This window comes from Equus przewalskii, chromosome 28 (genome assembly GCF_037783145.1).
Source record: "Equus przewalskii isolate Varuska chromosome 28, EquPr2, whole genome shotgun sequence".
NCBI lineage: Eukaryota > Metazoa > Chordata > Mammalia > Perissodactyla > Equidae > Equus > Equus przewalskii.
Window position 1 is genome coordinate 37543926 of NC_091858.1, and position 25093 is coordinate 37569018.

The 25093-nt window shown below is 46.5% G+C and overlaps 1 protein-coding gene across 14 annotated transcripts in view; it reads right to left on the reverse strand.

The window, feature by feature from the left end:
* DLGAP2 (DLG associated protein 2) overlaps nt 1-25093 on the reverse strand; it is an 817721-nt gene that overhangs the window by 16510 nt on the left and 776118 nt on the right. For 8 of the 14 annotated variants that reach the window (XM_070599096.1, XM_070599101.1, XM_070599102.1 and 5 more), the window contains 4 exons: nt 12806-13152; nt 11672-11713; nt 4868-4953; nt 2887-3302 (listed from right to left, as the gene is read on the reverse strand). In XM_070599096.1, coding sequence (XP_070455197.1) covers nt 2887-3302; nt 4868-4953; nt 11672-11713; nt 12806-13152 — 891 coding nt within the window. The remainder of the gene's footprint in view (nt 1-2886; nt 3303-4867; nt 4954-11671; nt 11714-12805; nt 13153-25093) is intronic. The other 6 variants (XM_070599105.1, XM_070599099.1, XM_070599106.1 and 3 more) reach the window with 1 other exon arrangement.

Sequence of the window (25093 nt, forward strand, 5' to 3'; positions counted from 1 at the left end):
TTCATACTGTGTCTGGTCACTTTTGCGTCCCCCTCCAGCCTCTCAGACAGCGGCCGGCTCACAGTACACATTCAATAAATATCTGTTGGATGTTTACATTAACGAAAGAGTCCAGAAGAAGATCCCAAAGTTCAAAAAAGTTTGTAAAAAACTTGTTTAGGGAAAAACAATTGAGGGGGCAGCAGAAATTCACTTTCTGCTGTTGAAGAAAAATGTGCCCTCCAGATGCCTAATAATAAGAAGGCAACTGAAATTTAAATACTGTATATCCTAAGAGGATGGAATCTTACTGTTAATTTGGGTCATTGTAGATCTTCAAATTGAATTTCATTTACAGAACATTTATGGCATTATTCCCAGAATTTTCTTGAATGCCCCCAGTGACAAGAAAATCATGACTTATCATGACGCTGCCTCAGCGCGGAAGCCTGTTAATTGTTAGATCCTTCATGCCTAGTTTGAGAAGGAATTTGCCTCCTTTTAACTTTCCCCTCTGGATTTCCAATGGCTAAGGCTCGATGACCTCAGTATATATTTTATCAGCTCAGAGATTCTCTCTCTGGACCATAAATGGGTGTCACAGCTGCAGTGGATGAGAATGAAGTAAATGGCCAGGATTAGGGACTCTACATTTTCTAAAATAGCAGACAGGATAGTTCATAAGAACACAGAGTGGTAGGAAGCAACGTCGGGAGGAAGTTTCCAGCAAAGGGACAGTTTGATGTAAAACTTCCGACAGCGTAGTGGAAAAGCAGAGCTTCCGACAACAGAGAGCTGTAACTTTGAGTCCTGATCCATCGCTGCGCTCTGTGGAATGTGGGGCAAGATATTAACCTCTCTGAGCCTCGGCTTCATTATTTTTCTAATGGTGACAATACCGTCTACGCATCACAGTACGGTGAGCATCTAATGAGGTGTGTAAGGCACTTAGCATAGGACTCGGCAGGTGGTAAGTGTCCAGAACGTGCTGGCTGAGACATGTCTTTTTAAAAATATAGATATCTATTTTCCAACTATAATCTTTGAAAAACTGTGACTAAATTAAAAGCACACACTAAACATGGGAAATTATGATGAGGCAAGAATTGCTCTGCGTTATCTACAAATGCAGCGATGGCTGATGTCTCTGTTTCTTCCACACACAAAGGGAGACCAGAACCCTTCGAATGTGTCGGAAATGGTGTAAATTCAAATGGTTGTAGAAGAAAGTTTTATAGACATATTATGGGGCTAAGAGCTGACAAATGTTACCTCTTGCTAAACTTTTTCCTGTCGGGTCCTCTTCTGAGGTGGCCACTGGGAAGCCACAGGATGTAGAAGGTACATCCTGACCGATGGACATTTAGGCCCCAGGGTTCCGAGCCTGAAAGGGTGCACACCCAGCAGTCGGGCAACTGGAGCCGACAGTTTGACTCAAGTTTCACATCAACTTAGGTAATTCAGTTTTTCTGTGCCTCATCTTTGTGATAAAGATTATAACTCCTTGTTAGAATTAAAACAATTTTGCCAAGTTGAAGCACAGACCGACAAGTGAAAAAATGCTGTAGGAAATGAGTGATTTTTAAATATCAGAACTGTGAGCACTCACTCCATTAAATGTACCCTAAACAGAGGATAAATTTAGACAAGTGCGTGAGAACAATTTGGATGCTGCCACATTGACCTTCGTCAGCCACAGGCTGCAATGCAGGCACAGCCAGCGGGGGGCCGGGGGGCGGTGAACCCTTCCCCATGACAACACTTCCTCCAAAAGACTCTGTCTAATATCCACCCAGGAAAAGGGTTTGTGGGATTTCATGACTAAGAAGGAGACGTGGGAGAGGAGAATTAGTGCCTCACAGGCAATCTCTCCCTTTCTTCACAGGTTAACACCCTAAGTTCTAACAACTAACGACCAACAACAATGACTTCCCAGACTCCTTCAATTCTGGGGCCCCTGTGCTCTGTAGGTCACAGTGCACGCCACGGCATCATTGCACTTCTGCTTCTAGGATGACTGACATATCCCGTTACAGCAGCCATCCAGAAGCGCAACGTCAGGGCAAAATTCCCAAGGATGTCAGCGACCCTCCTGAACTTCAGAATTTACAGTGATCTAGCGAAGGTACAAAGGAATTCGTGGAAAAAGAAGAAAATACTTTAAAGGGAACATGATTTGTCAAGTCAAGATGTTCAGAAATTCCTTTGTGAAACTGTATTTTGGTAAAGACCAGGGTTAATTCTAAGGATATTGCAAGTATTCTCGTGGTCTTCTTGCTCTACAAACAAGGACAGTTAGTGTTTGTTTAGAAAGCACACGCAGCAATTCACGAAGGATGCTGCTTCTGGACAGGCCTGACGGTAGCGTCTTTAGGTAAATGGGAGGCAGGTGGAGAATAAGGGATGCTGTCCCGGTCTACACAGGGAGGGAGGGACCCAGGATAGGGAAGCACACAGACCCCCACTTGGCCCTGTGGTCAGAGAGCTGGCAGCTCTCGTCACGTAGCCGACTGGGTGAATCTTTTGCTTTTTTCCAATTTTTCTTTGGCATAAAGCCAAAGCAATTTCTTATAAAGATGGGGTGGTAGCGATTCTAGAAAAGGGTTGAAATACTCCAACTCAAGTTACTGCCAGAATTCAAGAGCACCGGCAAGTGGAATAGGAGATAAACGACACTACCGGAACACTCAGCACGGACTCTCTCGTTACCTAAGGAGCAAACCCAAGGATGCCCTCAGGGTTTTAGTGACGGCGTTTCTGTCCATTTACTTCTAACTTTTTTTTAGAATTGAGTGGGATGTGGTAGGAAGCACATTTATTTGAATTTCCTCGAGTGTAAAGGAACTTTCCTCCATCACTATTGCCACCTGCTTGTCTAAAAGCCACAGAGGAGACCAGTGCCCTTACTTTCCTCCGAGAGGTCGTTTTCCTCGGCTTCTCCTTCCATCTCTTTACACCAGCCTTCCATCCTCTTTGTCTCCGTGTGTAGCAGCTTCAAAAACCAGGAGCCATCCCTGCGGCACGGGGACATCCTTCCGGTTTCTACCGTCTCGATGGACGGTTCCAGCCAGGGGTCAGGCGGGGGCAGGTTTGCAGTGTCCACTGGGGTCCGATAGTCTTCTCTGTAGCTGAAGAGCCCCTGGGTCCGGACAGTTCGTACCGCCCCGTACTGGGTGGGCGTGCTCGGTTCCGAATGCCGCTGGAAGGAGGAACCGAACTGCAGGCCTTTGTCCTCCATGGTGATGTGTCCCGGGAAGCCCTCAAGCTCCAGGTCCGCCTGGACACCTGCCGTCACGCTGTTGGAACGCTTAAAACGCCCATGTCTGCAGAGGGGAAGGAAGACAAAGGGAAGCCTTTCTGAGTCGACTTTGTGCAACAAAACCTAAAGATAGCTTACAAAGAACATGCGTGGACCACAGCAATGTAAGAACTCAAGGAAAGGATGAATGTTTTCATTCTTATTATTAATATTTTGGTGCTTTATCCATGAAAGAACATTTGGTTTTGCAAATAATTAACCTCTAACATCTACCTAAGTCTCAGTGTCTAAACAATGCCACTCAAGATACAATGAGGTTTAACGTATCCATGAAACTACTATTTTGGAATGGTTATCTTCCTTGCAGAAATATGCTACAAGTTTACATAACTTCCACATGTTGCATATATGTAACACCAGCCCTGTGTTGCTTATGTAAACAGCATCTGCACCCTCCGGAATTTTGGTGACCATGCTTGTCACATTTCAGGACGTGAGTTTCTTCTCCTATCTGAATAACTTAATATAAATCTCCGTGAAGTCTTTTATGCAAAGTAACGAATCCAAATTCTGACTTCAGCAGGTGTTTTAAAAACATTTTCGTTGTACGTATTCGAACGGTACCCATTTCCGCACAGCCAATTACTGAAATGATTGGCAGGAATGAGCTTATAATTGGAGTTCAGATATCGCTGGGTGAGAATGGTGTGTGTGTGCCTGTGTCTGCACAGCCATACTTTACCTAGTTACACATTTGGGCTCCTTACCAACTGAACCCGCAGGTGGCACACAGCTGTGGGGGCAGCTGGTTAATGAATTTGCCACTTATTTCCTGTGCTGGAGGCAAAGGAGATGAGAAGGAGCCACCCATGGGACCCAAGGCAGCCCAGATCCCCAGGAGCAGAAGGCGTCCAGGTTCTAAGATGTCTACAGGCAACCTGGGGGAGCCATTACTTTGTGGTCTGAATTTCTTTGAAACCAAAATCTTTATAGGTTGGGTCCCAAAACCCTCCACTATGAGCAACGTCGCCCAGGACTTTACCAACTAGATGCTAATGGGAGTTCAAGATGTAATATGTTCATTAAAATATGACTTTATGAAATTTACAAGATACGTTATTTCAAATATAAAATTAAACCATCATCCTGCCCTTGTTACAAAAATAACCCTACTGTAACGGACACCCCTGTGTTCCACAGTTTGAGGTAGTTCTTTTGAAGTGAAACACTCATGGTATAGCTAAGGTCTTGAACTTCCTTCACCCTCTCTCTCGTCTTTCTGTCCACTTTGAACACTATCAAGTGAGAAAACAGGCATTGGCTTCATCCTCAGCCCATGTTTTCCCTGTGGACAAAGGACTTTGACTTTGAGGGCTGTCAGCCGCTCTGCTCTCATAGGGGGTAAATTACTTTAGAAAGAATTATTCCCCTGCCTCCCGCAAAAACAAGACACAGGCGGATGCTAATTCATACTTGAACGATATAAATTGAAAAGTATAAATATATGACCCTGTTTCCACAAACGGCATGAATTATTGATGGGCAGTGCGATCTAGAGGCTTGCAATCAGGGTTTTAACAAATGGCTCCAGCCGGGGAAACGGCATCTATCTGGAAGGGGCTGAGTTACCGCTTCTCATCCTCCACCTGCACGCCGACAGAGTGGTACTCCCGCAGGCCACGGCTCTCGGTGTCCGAATCGGTAGCTGTTTCCACCTAATTCAACACAGAACATCTCATTTTAGAACTGAGACCTGGGACCCGGGCAAGGGGCTGTTTGCGTGTGTGTGTTCACTCGCTGTAATTAATTACTCGTCTGTGTAATTAATGCCGAGAAGCCCTCGGCGCAGTAACATCACAAAGAGGGAAGGCATTCATACTGCTGTCATGGTGCTGCTACTGTGTTTCATCCCGCTTTATGTAACTACTTGAACTCAGCGCTGCACTCGGGTCTTTTAAATGTGACCAAACAAAATTGCTTAGTTCAGCTCAGGAAAAAAAATAGGCTTTGTTGCAGCGCGTTATCATAGGACGGGAAAGCTCTTACCAAACCCTACAGTGAAGAAGGTTAAGTACAGCATGAACCGGATAGAGCTGAGGACAACAAATAAGCGATTTAATAGAATTATACTGATGGCTGCATCCACATACAGAAACACACGGAAAGGAACTTAAGCATTTCTCGGGGACACGGAGGCAGTCTCTCCCTCTGTTCTACAGGTAACTGTCTCACATTCGCTAACAGGCCCGTGCCCAGCTGGGTGAGGTTAGAACGGAACAGACATCGTGTATTCTGCACAGAATCCTTATTGGGGCCATTTTGCCAGAAAGTCTCCCCAAACCCACGAAGCACTTCAGTGATGGTCAGCAGTGTGAAGTTGACACATGAAGGAATTCTAGTACAGCACGTTTTCTAAAAAAACCCCAAGCTCTCAGTACAAAAAGTCTGTGAAACCAAAGGTTAGTTCAGTCATAAATATTATCCCAGATACTCAGCCAGCCCTTTCCTTTTCACAAAAAATATCACCTATTGTACCAATAGGACTTCTGACCCCAATCTAAAATGTCGTAACTAAGCTGTAAAACACATTTTTTCTTCAAAATATTAATGATCACTACAGGGGTAAGCTATAAACCATTAAACAAATAATTACGACACTCTCTTCTGTGAGTTACGAGAGAGAAGGTGTTCTTTACAACTCTGATTGTAATTTGAGATTGCCCTATGGCAAAGTGTGTGCCATCGAGGGCTGACTCAATTCGTCGTGAGTAGAAGTAATGAAAATAATAGCTGATCTTCATTTTATGCTTACCACTCACCAGGCGCTGTGCTATGGCATAATAAGTATTTTTGCACATACTCCACACGATAGCCCTGTTGTGGTTTCTAGCCACATTGGACAACTGAGGAATCAGAGAAGGTGAGTAACTTGCCCAGGGGTACACAGCTTGTTGAGGGCAGAGCCAGGATTCATGCCTGAATCTCTCTGAGCACAGAGCTATGCTCTGTACTGCTTCTCTGTGGCCAGAATAAATATGGCCTCATGAAGACCCTGGAGCTCCTGGTTAGTTACTGACCTGTGGAGGACGGCCGGGTACACCCTATTTTTTTGTTGGAATAATACTAGAAACGTGCATCGAAGTTGTACCTCATGTGTGTTGCATGTTTGGATACGTGGAAGAGGAAATAGATTGACGACAGGAGGAATAACATTCTGGAACGAAAATCCTAACCTTGGTGTTAATCATCATTTCTCCTTCTAATTTTAGGTGTGCTATGGTTTTAACAAATTTTATTGTGCTGGACAAGGAGATTGCTGTTACTCTTATTTTATACAAAAGGATTGCAATAAAAATCAATATATTTAAAATGTTACCCCATGTCTAATCAAATAGGGCAGGCTTGTGTTTTAACTGTACACAATTCCATTTTATGAATATAACCTGACATTTAATGAGTCTTCAATGGCTATATTTGGTTATTTCTAGTTTTCTGCCATTATAAATATATGCCTGCACGTGTATGAACGTGCAAACTTCTGTGAACAGATTCACAGCCCATGTGGTTGCTGGGTCAAATGTATTAGATATTACAATTTTGGTAGATATTGTCAAATTTGATAGATACATGGAATGGTGAAATCATTTCATATGAATACTTTTAGAGAGACTTTTGTCAAGAGCCCTAATTTTTTATCGTAAAATTGTTCAGAATATTTGCCTCACTTAGTCCACTTTTAGGGTTGTAGTCTAAAGAAATTACGTTTAATTCAGACCAGTGTGTGACATCTTCATGAGAGCATCATTTATAAGGTGAAACGTGGGGAAAACTAGGGTGGTGACGTAGGGTGGTGACACACAGTCAAGGAGGATGCACTGACACACAGCACCGTGCGCTTACCCGACGTAGGGTGGTGACACACAGTCAAGGAGGATGCACTGACACACAGCACCGTGCGCTTGCCCGACGGTGGTTATAAGGATCACAGCACGAAAGGTGCTCATGATGCAGGGAGGACGAAGGAACGGACTTCAGGAGGTGGCATGAACGATAAAATCACAGGACACGTGTACACACGTAAAACAGACACATACCCACAGACATGTAAACATGCGCCGCAAGGGACTCACAAACACGACCAAGACACAACAGAAGAGTTTTCGTCTTCCTTTCTTCAGGCTTCACATTTTCTCTACTATAATTCTCTTATTTCTATGGTGAATGAGAAAAATATCGTTTTTGGAGCCGGCTGGATTCTCCCACTTGCTGGCCATGTGACTCTCAGGTAAGTCTTTCAAATTTTGTTGAGTTCTTTCTTCCTAATCTCAAAAATGAGGGAAGATGGCCCACCTTGTCTGATTGACGTAAAAGTCTGTGTGAAGCCCGGTTCAGGTAAGTTTGTCCACAGCAAATACCAATGCTCTGTCCTGTCCCCTCAGCTTCTTAGATCATCAGGTGAATAATGATATGGGTATTAAATTCGAGGAATGCACACAATGAATTTAACAGATTTTACAGTGGTTGTCGTATGAAACCTTTCTAAAAAAAAGGAAGGTATTTCTATTATCAGCAGTGAAGGCCAAGGGGAATCTGATACAGTCACACACGGCCAGGATGAGCTAAGTGTTTACCAATTTCAGAAATCCTGGGAGTAGACAGCTTTATATATGGGAAAAACCCAGCCAATTTAGGACAAAGGAAAGGAATTTCTATTTTGCCTGGTGGGAGGGAAGTCAAAGGAATCTTTTCCCAAGAGGACATTCTGGCTAGAAGAGTAAACGGATGTTAAAAGTTTTGAGAAATATATGCACACGCTCATTTTCACAAGAGCCGCTGTGTTCTAGGCGTTGAGAAGGACAATGAACCAGCACAACACCGTGTTTGAGTGAACTCTGTCGGGAGCAGACGCTGTGTGTGAGGGGCTCACTGAGGCATGAGGGACAGACACGGCCCAGCCGCTGCAGTGAGCGGGGCCCTTCACAGGAGGGTCTCCAGGCCCGCGGAGTCCAGAACCCACACATCACATCCCCGGGCAATGTCACAGGGCTTTACGCTGGGCCGGACGCCATGATGGGAAGGGAAGCGAGCACGTTCCCAAACGTGATCTGTTTAAGAAGGAGGTTAGTGCATCTGGTGCGTGCAAGTGAGTGTGCACATGTGTGAGTGTGCACGTGTGTGAGTGTGCATATGTGTGAATGTGCATGCATGTGTGAGAGTGAGAATGTGCTTACATGTACAGACGTGTGTGTGCGCACAGACATATGAGTGTGTGCTGGTGTGCAAATGCATGCACACGTGAGAGCATGCACGTGAATGACTGCATATGTGTGAGTGCGTACGTGTGCACACGTGTGCATGCACACACAAGCACACATGCGAGAGTGCCCTCACATATATGTGAGCGTGTTCATAGTGTGAGCATGCACAGAGTGTGTACATGTTCACACAAGTGTGCACACATGAGTGCATGCACGTGCAAGTGTGCATATGTGTGAGTGCACGTGCGCATGAGTGTATGCATATGTGTAAGAGGGTGCACACATCTGTGAGTGGTGCATGTGTGTGCATGTGTGTGTTGAGAAGCGTGAGCTGGAAAGGAGGCAGGCCCCAGGTGCTGGTCCCCATCTTGCACGTGGCCAGGTTTGTGGGACGTCAAGGGTGGGTGGGGACCTGGGAGAAGAAACCCAGGCTGGGAGCCATTACCAGAAATAGTCGGCTGGAGCTCTGATCTCAGTGTTCGCTCTCTAAACTCAGCTCATTTTATGCTCTGCCTTCGAAACCCTGCAGGTCGCAAGGCAGGAGCATTGCTCCAGATGCAAAGTCACTGTTTCCCTGGGGACCTGTTAGAAGACCCAGAGTTAAACAGGACTTGCCTGCCTGCTGCCTGAGACGCTCCTGCATTGGCAGCCGTGGGAGCCGGTGGGGGAGGCATGTGGAAACCTGGAGGGCGCAGGCTGCCCAGGAGGGGTTCCCATCACAGTAAAGCAGCGTTCCTTATGGAGGACGCTTTGATGGAACAGCAACAGACCCGATTCAGGGTTGCTACCATTTACTCCCACAGCCTGGTGACACACAGGGTGGTAACTGCCCCATTATAAAGACGGGGCTATTCCTGAGTGTTAACCAGAGGCCAGTATCTGGGAACACCAGCCGTTCCCAGTGGACCTTCACACACACACAGGAAAAGTGAAACCTCTGCAATAACAGACACATCACATAAAATGAAAAACGAACACACAGAGAACAGTTAAAGGTCACCATCGTGATGAGAAGGGAGGCTGGGCCAGCTGGGGAAGCCGGGTCAGGAGACAGCCGCTGTCTGGGCACCCTTAGAAAGGGCCCTGCAGGAAGGGGTGGGAGGGTGTCCTGTGACGTCCTGGGAGCCGAGGCAGTCAAGACCCCAAACCCAGTGTGGCCTGTGGGGCCTGAGCGTCACAGACAGTGCACGCAGTGGGCCGTCTCCAACCCGTGGAGAGAACCGTGGTTGTAAACTGAGACCCTCCCCCGTCCACGTTCAGACGACGCTCTCCCGTCTCCCTCTGCAGTGGCTGTTCCCGTGGTTCCGGGAAGCGTCGGTGGTCAGGCGGGACCCCATCCCATTAAGTGCTGGTGGAGTGTGGAGAGTGCCAGCCAGCTTTCTGTACAAGCTGCAGGACAGAGCCACCCCCTCAGTGTGCAGAATGGGGACAGGCTGCTGCTCTCGCACAGGCTCAGGGACGAGGACGCGCCCGGCTCACGGGGCCCTGCACCCCACCCCTTCTCTTCTCTGGGAAGCAGTGGGGATGGCGGGCTTGGGAATCCCACCCTCCTGGCTTCAACCTCGGCTTTGACACTTACGGCTTGGACCCGTAGGCAAGTCACTTACCCTCAGAGCCTCAGTTTCCCCATCTGTAATTTGGATGTGAGACCTACTGGCACATAGTGTTAACACGAGTATGGAGCGAGCACGTGCGCAGAGCCAGGGTCACAGCGATGTGTCCATAGCTCGCTCTTTCACTCATCACCGTGATGATTTTTACTTGTGCGTTGTCAACACTGCCATTGACCTCAGCTGTTCTAGCGCCTTGGAGGAATCTACGAGTGTCTTTCCATCTGCTCACCTCGCCATTTCTTACTGTTCCTTTGTTCTTTGCTCTTTGAGTTGGCCTCCGACACTCATCTATCTGTCCTTTCTTTTTTCTTTTTTTCATTTTTTTTGCTGAGGAAGATTGGCCCTGAGCTAACACCTGTGCCAATCTCCTTTATTTTGTATGTAGGGTGACAGCCACAGCATGGCTGACAAGTGGTGTGGGTCCACGCCTGGGATCCAAACCTGCGAACTGGGGCCACCGAAGCAGAGAGCACTGAACTTCACCACCAGGCTATGGGGCCGGCCCCTCAGTTCTTTTTGACTCTTATTTATCCTAATACTTGCATCTCTGTGACTACGGTTTCTCTTGGCTTTTCAATTCACGTCAATCTGACAACTGCGAGGTTACAAGCTCACGTGGACGTGTGCATTGTTTTACTGCCATAAGAGACAGTTGGACCCGCTAGACATGTGCATCCCCCCGTTCACACTTATCTTCACCAGCCACTCACCCACCGACTCTCCCACTTCACTCGCATCCAACACTTACGGAGAACTTGCTATCTGCCAGGCCCTGTGCTGGGTGCTGGGTTGTCAAGAGGGGGAAGGCGCAGCCTCGGCCTTCACAGAACGCGCGGCTTGGGGACGGTGTAGGGAGAGGCTTCCAGGGGGGCTTGGCGTGAACTGCGCGTAGGCAGGCACAGCAGAGTGGGAGGGGGCGTGGAAGGACGTTCTCTCAGAGGGAGAGGCCCGGCTGCTAGAAGCAGAATGGGCTACAGGGTGAGTCAGGGGATCCTGAGGGGGAGGTGGGGGCAGGGAGCGGTGGTGTCTGATTTGATGGGTTCCTGGCACCCCGTTCCCACCATTTTCAGGTAAAATCAGCAGTTCCACGTGTTCAGAAGCTGACATCCCGACCCCCGTCCGTGGTGCGAGCAGGCAGCTGAGAGAAAGCTTGTGGAAGGGGCAGGTGAGAAAGCCAGGGGATGCGTGGGCCCAGGAACGGGAAGCTGGCCTCACTAATTTGGGGACCTCATGAGTCTTGTCTGGACACGTGACTTCAGAGCCAGAGCGACAGGCGCAGGGGCCGGGCAGCCCCACGTCCCAGCCCTGTGGCCCCAGCGAGTCTGTTGGCTGCATCAAGTTCCTGGCCTGTTTTGTGCCCCATCCTTGTCCTCATCCGAGAGGGGCTAATGACACACCCTCAGGGGTGCAGGGTCCCTGTGACATGTGGGAGCACCTAGCATAGTGCCTGGCACATAGACTAGGACAGAGAGAGGTGACAAGAGCGGTTGTATGGAGAATCCAGAAAAGGGAGTAAAATGAAATTCATGCGTGCTTGGCTTTGCAGTATGTTTGGTACTTACATCTGACCTTGGGTATGGCTGATGCTCTGGGAATTCAGAATCCTAAACAAAACAATGAAGCCACAGTGTGGAGACCTGGTGCGGAGGCCCTAGACAAGCGGGCGGGCTCCCCAACCTGCTCTCCCGCGGCCCCGTGATGCCCAGGACGGTGCTCCCCCGCTCACACCAGGACCAAGCACGCATGGCCTCAGCCAGGCGCCGCTTGCCCTCCTCCCAGGCAGCAACGAAGCCTTCTGATTCTTAAGGCTTCCGGCTGACACAGGCTGGACGGAGGAGCGACAGGAAGCACGAGGTGGACCGTGCTCCGGAAGGACTTGGCGGGAACCCTGCCTTGCCAGGTCAACACCATCTTGCGGGGGAGCCACCCAGATAAACCAGGGTGCGCTGTGTCGGTGGGACAACTGTCCTGTGAGGTCCCTGGGTGGGGAGGGAGCTGGAAAGGGTGTCTGTTGCTCAGCTCAGAGGTTTCCCTTCCCCAACTGGGGACACGGGGTGGACGTGCTGAGTGGAGTTAGGAGCCGGCAGAGGGCAGAGGGGAGGAGGGAGGGCATCGGAGAAAGGGCGCTGCCAGGTCTGTATCTTGGGCAGATGCTCGGGCCTCAACAGAGGTGGTCAGCGATCGGTGGTCTGAAACCACAGACGCGGCGTTGGTGACTACAACCAACGCCCAAGAGCCCCCCGTGGTTGGTGAAGAAGCACCTTCGGGGGCCCCACTTGGGTCCCTGTGAGCATCATATCCTCCTTTGTACCAAACAGGCCTGTCTTCTCCACTTTATTATCAATGCCTTTGTCTCCCCACTCAACTGTTTGCCCGCAAGACTGAAAAGCTTTTGAAAAATCAGGTTTGAAGAAAAACCATCCTTCCTAAGCATCAAAATGACCTACTTCCACGCTCTCTAAGCAGCCAGTGGCCCCTAGAAATGCCCTGGGGTGGGGTGGGGTGGGGGCGGGCGGGAGACCCGGGGACCTGAGCCGCGCAGACAACGGGAACCGAAGACCTTCTGGGCGCCTCACGGCCCGCGAGAGCCTCTCGCTTACCGCGAAGGACCCAGGGCCGCGGCTGGGTTGTGGCTCAGTGTACGCGATTAGCAGAGCCAGGCGGAGCAAGCGCCAGGGCGCGGCAGAGAGCGGTACCTGGATCCCGATGGAGGAGCGCCGGCTCTTGAGGAACTCCTCGGCCTTAGACGCCAGGATGGCCTTGTCGCTGGTCCGCGTGGAGCTGGTCTGGCCCTCGGAGGCGAGGCGCTGGGCGGCCGTCTCCAGGGCGAGGTTCATGGCCTTGTTGCTGTCCAGGCTGTCCGTGGAGTTGTAGAGGCTGCGGCCATCCTGCGGCCACGGGGACATCCTCTGGGCGCGGCTGTCCTGGTAGGCATCCTGGGTGGACTCGGTGCTGCTCTGCGCGGTCACCGAAATCAGAGGCTTGGAGGTGGTCCGAGGGGGCACGGGGGGCGGTGTTTTTTTATAATTAGTATAGGAGACAGCTGCAAGGAAAACAAATGTGCCAAGTCAACAAAGGCTTATTTCCCCTCCTCCCACATGGAAATCTGGCCTACATCGTGCACGTGTTCATTCCCTATGACGGTCAAGCAAGTCTATGCCTGACGTCCAGCCTAAGAAAACAACGCAAAATACGGGGGAAGCGCTGTCTGCTCAGAGAGAGTCTACACGGATGTATTTATAACAGCGAAAGTGGAATATATTTGTAAAGAAAACCTGTATGAAAAGAGAGTAGAAGGACATAAAAGGGTTAGTCGTGGTCATCATCAGGACAATACGGGGGATTGTCTCCTCTTCCACTTACCTGTATGTTCTAAAAATGCTTCTATTGGAGAAAATACATGTTATCAGAAGACTGGGTGTGCATTACTGTGTCTACACCGTAGAAGTCAACTGAGAAGGGACAATAGGACTCCAGTTCTGTCCCTGCCCAGGGCTCCTTCACCTTCAGGCCGATGACGGCCACTTCACCTCCTCCTAACCCCGCAGGACACACTCGAGTTCCACACACTCTGGCCGTATAGTAAATCCACCCAAGAAAAATGAATGCACTGGGACATGAAATTATGTTAAATATTTCTTAGAAGCTCCCCAAAATTCCTTAGATATATTTGCCAGGCTCTGAGTGTTACTTATTTTTACAGCAAGGATGAACCACTCCTGGTACTCTGTGTTGACATGAATGGGTTTCCCATTTCTGGTGACTATTTTCCTTTATCTGGAGAGGAAAAGCCGACAAGTGCTTCTGACAGTGAACCTGGGCGCCCTTCACCACTGTGCAAAGCAGACGCGCCGGCACGGTGCGCAGACGTGTGAGGGTTGTTGCCGTGCTCCGTGACCAGACATGCGCACGAGCTTCTCCAGGAGGGGCCTCAGCATCATCTGTGAGCAGAGACTGAGCAACAGTTTCCTTTAAGAACTTTCAGAAATTGTGCCCAGGAATCACCATCCTGCTGCTGTTTGTGGAAATACATCATTTCTGCTGTTCTGTTCCTGGGGGTTTCAACGTATTTCCTATGGCTTACCCTCTCCGATCATCTTTAATCTGTGCGAATGGACTTTCCTAAAAAATAAAACCTCAAATGTCATCGCAAATAAACATCAGCAAATAACAACAAATGAGTTCGTCACGTCAGGACGATCTGAGTTTTAAGGCATAAAAATTGCACATGAAAATTTATGACATGTTTTAGAAGAAAGCATTGGAAAGAGACTCCGAGGGAGAAAACAGATGGAGGAAGACGGCTGTTAGAAAAGTGGGCTCGGAGCTCTGTCTACACCAGAGGAACATCTATAATCCTCTCTTTTTATTTTAAGGACATTTTTTTCCAGTGTTGATCAACCTCTAAAGGAAAATTACTGAACACTGACTATATTCAGGGCATTGTCCCAGGAGATCCAGAGTTTCCCAACCTCTGACACATACTGGTTGACGTCTTAGACGTAGGTGTGAAGTCCCCTTCACGGAGGCAGCCTGTTGCCAGCAGGAATAGGCGGTCCTGCCCCGGGCATGGTCCTTCTCTCCCCTAACGTCTCTCCCATCCTTCTCTTCCCCACCATCATCCAAACTCCAGCTCCTTTCTCCCTGAATTCCTGCCTTCGCCAGGGTGGCTTGAACATCCTTATCCATGACCTGCCCCCCGCGCCTTGGTGTCAAAGTGGCTAAAATATTTTGGCTGGTTTAAGAAAGACCTTTGTCTCTGTCTGATTTCAGAAAATCACAGATGCATTCCCCTCCAAACCTCAGTCCTCCGGAAGATGCTCCTCCTGCCTCCACCTCTTCCTCTCGTCCTCTCTCACTCCCACGCCTTCACTCTCGCTAAACTTCAGAGACGGCCAGACCCTTTGCTCTAGTGGATTTTAAACCTTCTTCCCACGCGTCGTCAGCCTCTTCACCTCTCCCTCACAAACCTACAGTCCCGGCTCCCCCGCCAAGCTCCCTCTCAGGTCCTCCCATTAGGTCCCCTGGATCAGCCAGTGGTGCTCAGCTGGGTGATCCTGTCTCCTCTCTCTCCCAGGGGACCGTTGGCCATGTCTGGGGACATTCTCGGCTGTCACACCTGGGGTGGGTGGTACTACTGGCATCTAGTGGGTTGGGGCCAGAGATGCCGCTCAGCATCCTCTGGGGCACAGTCGGTCCTCACCACGAAAAATCACCCAGCTCAGAACTGTCAGTAGTGCCGAGAGTGAGAAAGCCAAGGTAGGCAAATCATTTCATCTTGCTGGGTGGGACTCATTTGCTCCTCTGTGCGATGAAGGGACACGTGAGTGGGCAGATCCCGTAATAACTGTCCTTCTCTTTGGCTATCAGCTTTGACGATTCCCTCTTCTTCGCAACCTGGTATCAGGATTACCGGTTAGAGTGCATTCGCCTGCCCTTCACAGTGGTGGCCCGCTTACATTCTGCTTTTTACCAAGGGTTTCTCAGTAGTATTTCATAGTGTTGCCCTCTCGAGGGTGTTAAGGGCTACATATACACAGGAATAGGAGAAGCGGCAGGTAAAGTGGGAAGGAAGCTCAGTAGGATGGAAACCAGGTGGTCGTTTTCATGGTAACCCATCGATGTGGTTCGTTTACTGAAATAAGAATCTTTATCCTTTAAAAGCCTGTCTCCAGAGTCTACGGATCCAGCAGAAAGGAAGCCCAGCCACCCACCGTGCTCTGCAGAATAACTGTGTCTAGGCGCTCTTGATAAAACCTTGCACCACAGAGTGAACTCTGCTTTGGTTCTCTTAAGCAGAAATATTGGTTCTGAAGAAATTTCATGTCCCAGCAACAGTGGGAGTGACGATGCAGGGTAACGGAAATACAGGAACATGGATGAGAAAGCTATGCCTATCTTAGCATAGTTCTGTTTCTCTTCACAGTGTTGAGATGAGTAAAAAGGTTACAATAAACATGCCAGACGGGCCGATGTTCCCAGCTGTGCTCTTCTCACCCATGATGATGCCACCCGCACAGGCACCGTGACGCCGCCTCACGGGCACATACGGCAGAAAGATCCCACAGGAAATCGAAGCAAACCCACGCAGCAAAGCCATCCTTGTTTGGCTCGCTAACTAGGTCATGGTTATTCTTAAAAGTTTCCCTTCACTCCTGTTCAAAATGAGAAATCTTACCAAACGGATCCAGTACAATTTAAAGAGTCGGAAAATTTGACAAAACAATTAAAACTTCTTCCCTGTGTGGATATCTTATAAATAAAAAAAATACAGAGTGTTATGATTTATCTCCATGATCACAGGAAATCTAATATCACATCTTCTCACCTTATAATGTGTTCGCGACAGCATGATAATATGAATTTGTAAATTGATTTCCTTGTAAAAATGTAGTTGGGCAACATAATTTCTTAACAAATTAATTAAAAAGGGGCCATCATTTCTAGAATTGACTTTACTCAAGCCAGGGAGGGTGAAACACAGGCGCTTTTCCTGGGTGACAAGACAAAGAGGTTATGCTGTTTTTAAACCTGTGTGCACGTGCCAGGTTCCTTGGGACCACTAAGTGGAAACATGCTCTGACGCATTTGCTGCGTCATTTGTCCAGAGCGGCATGGGTGGTACAATGTTGGTGGAACCAATTTCATAGCAGATCAGAGAGACTATTACTGATTGGCTTAATTGGTAAAAGTTATAGTTAGAACTTTTCTGGAAGAGTAATGTTCTTCCCCATGTCAGCAAAGCACAGATGTTGGAGTCTTTATTTAGGCTACTCTATTCTCCTAATAAACAGTTTAGAAAGTACATGCAAATACATGTTTTTTTTCTACTGCTTAAAAAATTCAACTGCTTACTGGCATTGAACCCATATAATCATTAATTTTCACTGTCAAGTCATTGATGGAGATTTTATAAAGATACACAGTCCGACGTGAGGTGTTGCTATGGATGCTGTTGTTATGGACGTTCCAAAAGCTGCAGCTCAAGGAGACTGAAGAGACCTTACAGCTTCTTTCATGTGGGACCAATGTCACTTGACCTTCAGGCATCATCTGTTGCTATAATACTGTAAAATTCACTGGTTTCAGTGTTCATGTATCTAGAGCCTAAGACACCGGCTCCAGTGTGCTCACAATCTAATTGAAGAGATGGGCAAAGGAACCGAATATGCATTGGATTCTAGGAAAATCCTGAGAAGAGAATGACCCAAGAGTCAAAGGGAGGCGTCCCAGAGGAGATGGCCTTGGGGTGAGTCTTGGAGGATGGACCCAGCTGGCCCTGTGGGAAAGGATGAGTGGGGAGTCCCAGCAGAAGACAGAGCTTGTCCGTTCCACGTGTGGATGCAAGTGTGCATGGACTCACGGTGCTTGAACTAGAGATACAGTACTGAGTAGAAGAGGGGTCTAGAGTCAGTAGGTCAGTACTTACTGATAAAAAGACTCTTCTTTCACTTAAAAGAGACTTTAAAGTTTAATTTGATTTTTCGCCCCTGGTCCAGAGACTCTCATTGGAGGGCTAAATTGACTAGTTATACTAGTTTTTTGGGGATGCAGGCTACTATGTCTTTTCCTTATAAGTGTCATAGAGTTTTCTTCAGTTTATTTACTTCCTGGGGGAAATGTCACATGACCCTTCTACCGCTCTCTCCCCTCAAACGGACAGTCTGCTTTAATGTTCGAGCTCTCGCTTTGTTTCATTTCAGTGCTCTCATATCTCGACCTGTCGGCGCACTTGTTCAACTTCTTGAACACGACGCCGACTGTTCGATCTCTTAAACTCACTGCAGTTGACCTGAAATTACAGCCTCTTAGGACTCACAGACAAGGATGCTCACAGATCCCTTCCACCAAAATCTTTAGAAAGGGAAATTTCACACTTCTCCTCTCTGGTTCTGTTAGAGCTAAACTAAATTTTCCTTGTTTTAGACTTAAAATGACGTAATTGTGTGACCCTGGAGAAATTATCTTCTCTTAGCCTCAGTTTGCTCATCTGTAAACGGAAACACTCATGATACCACCTTATCTGTTGTCTCGAGAATCAGGAACAAAGCACACGAAGGGGCAGGCAGACGCCAGTGCTCAGGAAGGGTTCCTGTTACAATGCCGGGTATTTAAAACCACTCGCCATATCCACTCTCAACAGAGAGAATAAATACCAACAGCAACCACAAACTGGGCACCACCCTTCATTTCTTTGGAGATTGTTACTAAGTTACCATATGTATATTTATAAGATACAGTTATGAGAAAGAAATTCTCCCAAGAGTGCATGCGTGAGCGAGCACGCACACGCATACACACACACACACACACACAGCCACAACTGGGTGAGTGTCTGCTCTGTAGCAGGCACCATGCTGAATGCTCTATACTTCATTCCTCATGTAAGCTTCAGAACATTGCCAGGCAGATGGTGTTTGTGTTTCCATTTCCCAGATGAGAATATGGAGGTTCAAATGGGTTTACACATTTTCCTGAGGTCAGCCAGCAAACCAGTGGCAGGGCTGGGATTCAGACTCCCGTCCAGTGTTGACGACAGCAATTCTTTGTTCCTTCTCTGACCAGTATGTAGCTCAGTCTTATTTATCATGGCCTGATCTGACTTTATTCTCTTTTAAGAGACAGCTTCCTCACCCGGGCACAGAAGCACATTGGGATCCTTGCCTAATGCAAAGTTAAATGGGAGAATCATTTATTGCTTTAGCAAGGATTTCCTCTGAATTATATCAGTTCCAGGTTTTCTAAAAAAAAAGGAAACCAAAATACATTTGGTTGGAGAAGAAATTTTAGATTGTACTGTTACTCAATGACCCAAATTGTTTGAAGAGACTGTTGACTCATGGGCTTAAGACCAAGAAGAGGAAATTAATTGTAATTATCTCTCAATTCCTTAAATGATAGAAACTAATGGAAATTATTTTGAGGAAAAAGGCCTTCTAATATCTGCCTACTCTCCTAATGACATAGTCCCTGGTTTACAGAAAGCTCGTGTGGGACCCAGTGATTTTCAAAGCATCGGCATCTCTACTTTGTGGTACTGTGGAAGCACCATCATAGGGAGTATTTCTTCCCTCCGGCCAACGAGCATGCTGGCAGAGCACACAGGTTTTGCATCCTGAATAATAAAACTTTGCATGGGAAGTTTTTGTGCTCTTTTTTAGCTGAATAACGGTGATGTTAAGCTGCTCTCCCTTCTCAGCACTGACTAGCCGTCTGCATACAGAAGAGGAAGCAGAGGAGATGTTGTCACTCTATTAACACGGCCAGCGGTCACACAGCTGTGACAGCAGGTGCCAGGCCTAGCGAGCTCAGACCGGTAGCGTTCTCTTGGTGTTTGAACTGAACAGGCAAAAAATTCTTCAACGAATATGGAAAGGATTTCTATTTATACAAAGTCTTCTTGGAAATAGCTACATTGGATGAACACCAAGTGCCAATCACTGTGTTATTTTGACATGGATCATTGTGTTTAATCTTCCCCCATCCTATGAAGGAGAAATGGGTTGGGCAATTTTCTCCCGTGTTGTGCAGAGGCTGTGCAAGAACTGCTCTGAGCACCTTACAGCAGAAGTTGTACCATTAGCCGCGGTGCTGTGACGCCTGCTCTGTGTGTCTGCCACCTGCTGGAGGGAAACGCCTCCCATGATTCCTCTCAGACCTTCGGATGCTCTCAAAGACACTGGGATGTTTAGCTGAGGGGCCAGGGAAAGCTCTGGTCAAACATCGGAGGATTTCCCACCCACAGGATCCAACCCACCGACAGCTCAATGGTGGGAAATATGTGCCTTGGCGGGACACTGTCAGCCCTGAAAATGTTTATCACTTTTCCATTTGGTTCCCTTTGTAATGGCCTCATGGAAAATCCAACACAGATTTAATAGAGATAAATAAGTGATACCTAATGTTCTGAAAACAACACATTGGAAACAAGCTAAAGAAAGAAACAGATTTAGAAATTCAGGTAAAAATTTCTAGGCACCATGATACCAGACTTACTTTTTCTTGTCAGTGTAGAAGGCAAAATGGGCTTGTATCTGAAGACGCGGGAGAGCATCTAACACATATTTGGAATGCGCCTTTGGCCACTCCCCCCGGGGTCCTCTATGCAAACGATATGAATCCTTATGGGTTTCTGAACGGGGCTGTTTATAGCAGAACACTAAATCACGTTTATCTTCCTGGGTAATTGAACATTTTTGAATTTTATAATTTAAAAATTAAGACTCAGTTGTCAGTCTTGATGTTATGGTACATAAAATATTTTAGATAAGTAGAATAATTTCCCATCTTGTGGGACAGAATTCTACATTCCCAAATGACTCATTATGGCTAGAATTAGAAGCTGGAAATATAATAAAGAATTAAAATGATCATTCAATTGTGTTAATTTGCTGCCATGAATTAAAATAAACAGTTAAAGAAATTATTTTACACATTCAAGAAAAACATTCAATTATTCAGTTGGATAGCTTGGGCGATAATAATTGTCTTAATTCTGTGTATGTGAATACACAGTTAGAATCCACTTATCAGAGCTAATCATTATTAGTCACAGGCTGTGTTCTTTCTCATTTTCTATATGCATGTCAGGCAAACATTAAAATACAATTGAAAAATTTAAATTTCATTCAGCAACATAATTCTATTGAAGTATGTACATCTTCAAAAAGCAGATGAATCAACAGAGAGATTTCTAAATAATCATATGAGTTATTTACATACAAATGATCAAATATGAACTTTGAAATAAAAACAATGAAATGATTACTTAATATCTTAAGGTGTCTGAAGACCTGAATACTCTATTTTTTTAAAATTGAGTCCAGGCAGGAATATCCTTCTGGTTTTAAAAGCCCATCACTGATTTCTTTTACCACGTGTCTAGTACCGTGAAAATCCCTGGTGGTTTTTCAAGTGGCTTCAAAATTATAGGGAGAAAGGTTAAAATATACCTATGCTTTTGAATCCAATTACTGAGTTAGTCTGGATTTTGCTTATGTCTCAGAGATTAGATAAGTTGGTGACAGTCACCCCGAAAATAAGGGGGGTGACGGAAAGAAGCTGATCCATAAAGTGCCTTCTCTCGTGAGAACAGCGACACGAACGTAAGCCTCTATGCCATGGAGAAAAGGTTAATTACGCTATTTAAAAGATGGAAGGAGCCATGCATATAATACACTCTAGCAAGATTTCTATAAAAATTGTATTAAGCCAGAAGTAGTGATGCTGAGAGGAAATTTTGCTCAGGTGGATTAACTCTTCTCTGCTAGAGCTAAATAAATGAGGCGAGGAAGAGACATGTAACAACGACTTTTTCAGATATATTTGGGGTTGAGTTAATCTCATTTGGAAGCCCTTTCTGAAGAAATTGCTCAAAGACCTGAGTCCAGATGACCGTCGGGCAGGAAGACGGGAGGAGGTTGCAGCTGCTAATACTGCTGGCAGAGCAAAGGGAAGGATGGAAGCTTTATTGCACTAAAACTGGGCCTAAAAACTCGCAGATTTCTCTTAATGGTATGAGAAAGGTTATGTTCTAGACTGCTTGTCCAATAGCATAGCTACTAGCCAAGTTTAAATATCTAAATATCTAACCTCCAGTAAAAAACCAGTTCCTCTGTAACACTAGCTCCATGTCCACTGCTGGACAGTCACACACGGTGGATGGCTGCTGAAGTGGACAGCACAGTCACAGATCCTTCTCGTCACCGCACAGTGCTGGTCTGGAACATTTTTTGCCATGCAAAGTCAATACCAGGACGTATCTACCTGTCTGCTCAATAGACATCGAGCAAATGAAATTGATCTCAAGGGCTTTGCTTTGGGTCTTCAAGGTGTTGGGTTAGCAAAGCTATTGAAGGAGAATTTGGAGAAACACATTTTGTTTGAGTTAAGCTAACCTGAAAGAGATGAAATAAACTGTTGCCCAGTCTACACTTTTATATGACTGAGTAATCTCAAGTGTGAACACATCATTACTTTAAATTATCCATGTACACCTGGAATTCTGGACACCATTTCTGAATTCAACCCTTGGAAGTCATTTGCAAGCCAAAAAGGAAATTTAGAAATTAGCATGATATTGTATAAAGCACAAATGCGTAATCAAGATAAAATATATTTCAATCGGCAAGCATGGCCCTAACAGCCACACTTAAATTCATTGCACTCTCTTAATTAGAACTTCAAAGATACAGCATAAAAGCAATTACAGTAATCAAGCCACGAATGTCTAAATGAGAGTCTAGATATTGGAGAAGGCAAACTTTGAAGGCAAAAGACTCAACGTAAAAGATTAAAGCTATTTTGACGTTTTAATTGATGTTAGTCTCCAGACCCGAATGCAAATCAAACACAACAGAGAAATGACATGCCACGGGCGTGCACACAATGGTCTCCCCAATGTTACAAAAAAACCCTGCGGCCACCCAAGTTCTGGGGCAAAGACACGCATTTCCAATGTGTTAATTAGCAAGGAATCATCGTCTAACCAGCATTTAACTTCTTGTAGATGGTAAAATAAAGTGATGACAGCTGTTTCACTGTTTGAGACACTTTCCGTTTTCATTTTAAATACTGAAAAATCAAATTACACAATAAGAACTTGGATTTTCTGAAGAATAACTGAGAAGGAACCCACTTTTAATGACGTGGGTCACATAAGTTTCTAAGTATGGACTTCTGAAGCTCAAAGGGCCAGGAAGTAAACAAAATGATAATCCTCCCATGGATTTCACTAACGGTGATGGCCCGGGCCAAACCTTATGATGATCGGATAACAAGATGAAACGAGACAATCGCATCAGCAGCACAGTGTGGTTCCCTCCCGAACGGACTGTTCAGTAGAACATGATTATGTCCCGAGTCTTTGAGAACGGGAAGCTTTAGACTGAGATGAAAAAATTTTTGAAAAGAAAGATTTTTTTCAGTGGGAAAGTTGACAGAACAATAACAGAGACGCAGCTAGATGACTCTGATCAATCTGCTCTTTGAGAAGTTCAAATTGTACGGCAGATGGCACTTGTCCAGTGTCTTCATAATCCATACGTGTGTGTGTGCTTCGTTTCACTTGGGACACGTAATTGTGAGTGAAGTTTACATATATTCAAGTTGTCCTGGAATTATATCTTTACTATCAAAATTTGGGGGTGAGGGAGTCATTCTTAGGTGGTGTTTTGTTGTCTGACAAAATCACTGACTTTCACGTCTGCATATGGCAAATCGGGAGTGCATGGTTGTTGACCCACATAAGACAATAACATGTCTAGAATTGCTACTTGTCTTTATTCAAGGAAAAGAATGTGATCTCCCACGAAAAAATTCATAAATGATAAGGCAAATGCTACTTAGAAGGGTGAAAACAACACACGACGTGTCTCATTTACACTTACTGATGCTCATGCTCAGCTGGATACGACCTAAACACTGTCTACTTTTCCCTAAAGTTCCACGAGCAAGTTGGAAGGCCCCCAAACTTAGAATACGGACAACACAGTCCTAATCTCAAGGCAACTATAATAGAAAGGAAAACACACTCCTCGGCCCCCTGAACCGCAGGCCCAGCATTCAAAGTGGCCTCTGTGCGCGTCTGGCGACAGTGACCGGTCAGAGGCTGATGTCAGCGGTGGGGATGAATCAGAGCTACCCCCACGAGGGGCCTCCTGCTGGACTTTCAGAACCTGCTTCAACCAACGCGCACCACCAGTGTGAGCTAGCCAAGCACCAACGACTTGCGTGGCCAGGGAGCCGGCGGCCATGAGGGAAGTGAGGTCGGGGTGGTGGCTCTGCCTGGACCTGGTGAGACCAGGGCTCTGTTGTGGCCCCACCAGGAGGAGCCGTGGGGCTTCGGGCACTCCTTGACCTTCTGCAAGAGAGACTGGATCACAGCTTCCTAACCAGACTCCCAGTCCCAGGTGAGGGCCAGACACGAAGCACACACACACTGATGGGTAAACGCCTGCTTTGCCCCCTGAAATACAGCTGCTCCGAGTGCCCCGTTAACGACGGTACCCTGAAGACTGAGAGCTCCTAACACAACGGAGACGGCTCCCTGCCGCCCCTGTAATCTCCAGGAAATTGTGTCCCTCGCTGGCCGGAGGCAAAGGGCACACCAAGGGAAAAGGTTGCGGTGAAAATTGCACGATGAATCATCCAGTAACTCGGCCTGGAGAGGGAACACGTTAGAAATGATACATGGACCAGAGCGGCAATTCACTGTGTTTTCCAGAAACTGCTCATAACGTTTTGGTTTGCCGGCTGACTCTCATTACTGTGTTCTACCCTGCATGTTATTCTTTATTAAAAAACAATCTGACCTTGACTTCTGGAGTTAGAGAAACAAATGATGCAAATTCTGTAATGAACTATGAAGAAATTCTACCATAAGTCCACATAAAGGACCGATTCATCAATTCATGCATCCCCAAGTGTCCATTGATTGCCTCCAGCGAGCTTGGTGTTATCAACATTGCATAGAAGGTTTTATTCCCTAATGCCTCTAAACTCAGAAAAATCATCCACGGAAGGAACGCCATCTGCAAGCCAGCAACAGAACTAACATCTTACGGTAGTTCAGAGAGAGAAAAATCCTTTTCGTTCAGCAATGCATTCTGTTTTAATTGTTTTCATTAAAAAAATTGACAAGTAGTTATTTAATGTCTACTACACACCAAACATGATTCCAGGCACTGAGGGTTCGGCAGTGAGAACTCGGCCTCCTGGTGCTTGTCTTCTCCTGGATGGGCGGAGAGACACAAAACCCAATCGACTATGACAATATACAATCGTGCTCCAAGACGGCAGACCTGAGGGGCTCAGACAGACTCCAAGAACTTCATGAAAACGTTTAGAAAAGCACCACGATCTGAATAAATAAAACATGCTCTGCTCTTTGGCCTAAACCTGGGGTTCAGTTTAATATCCAGTTAGCACCAGGTTAGTGGAATAGTGGAATTATTTAAAAAAAAAAAAAAAGGAAACAGAAACAT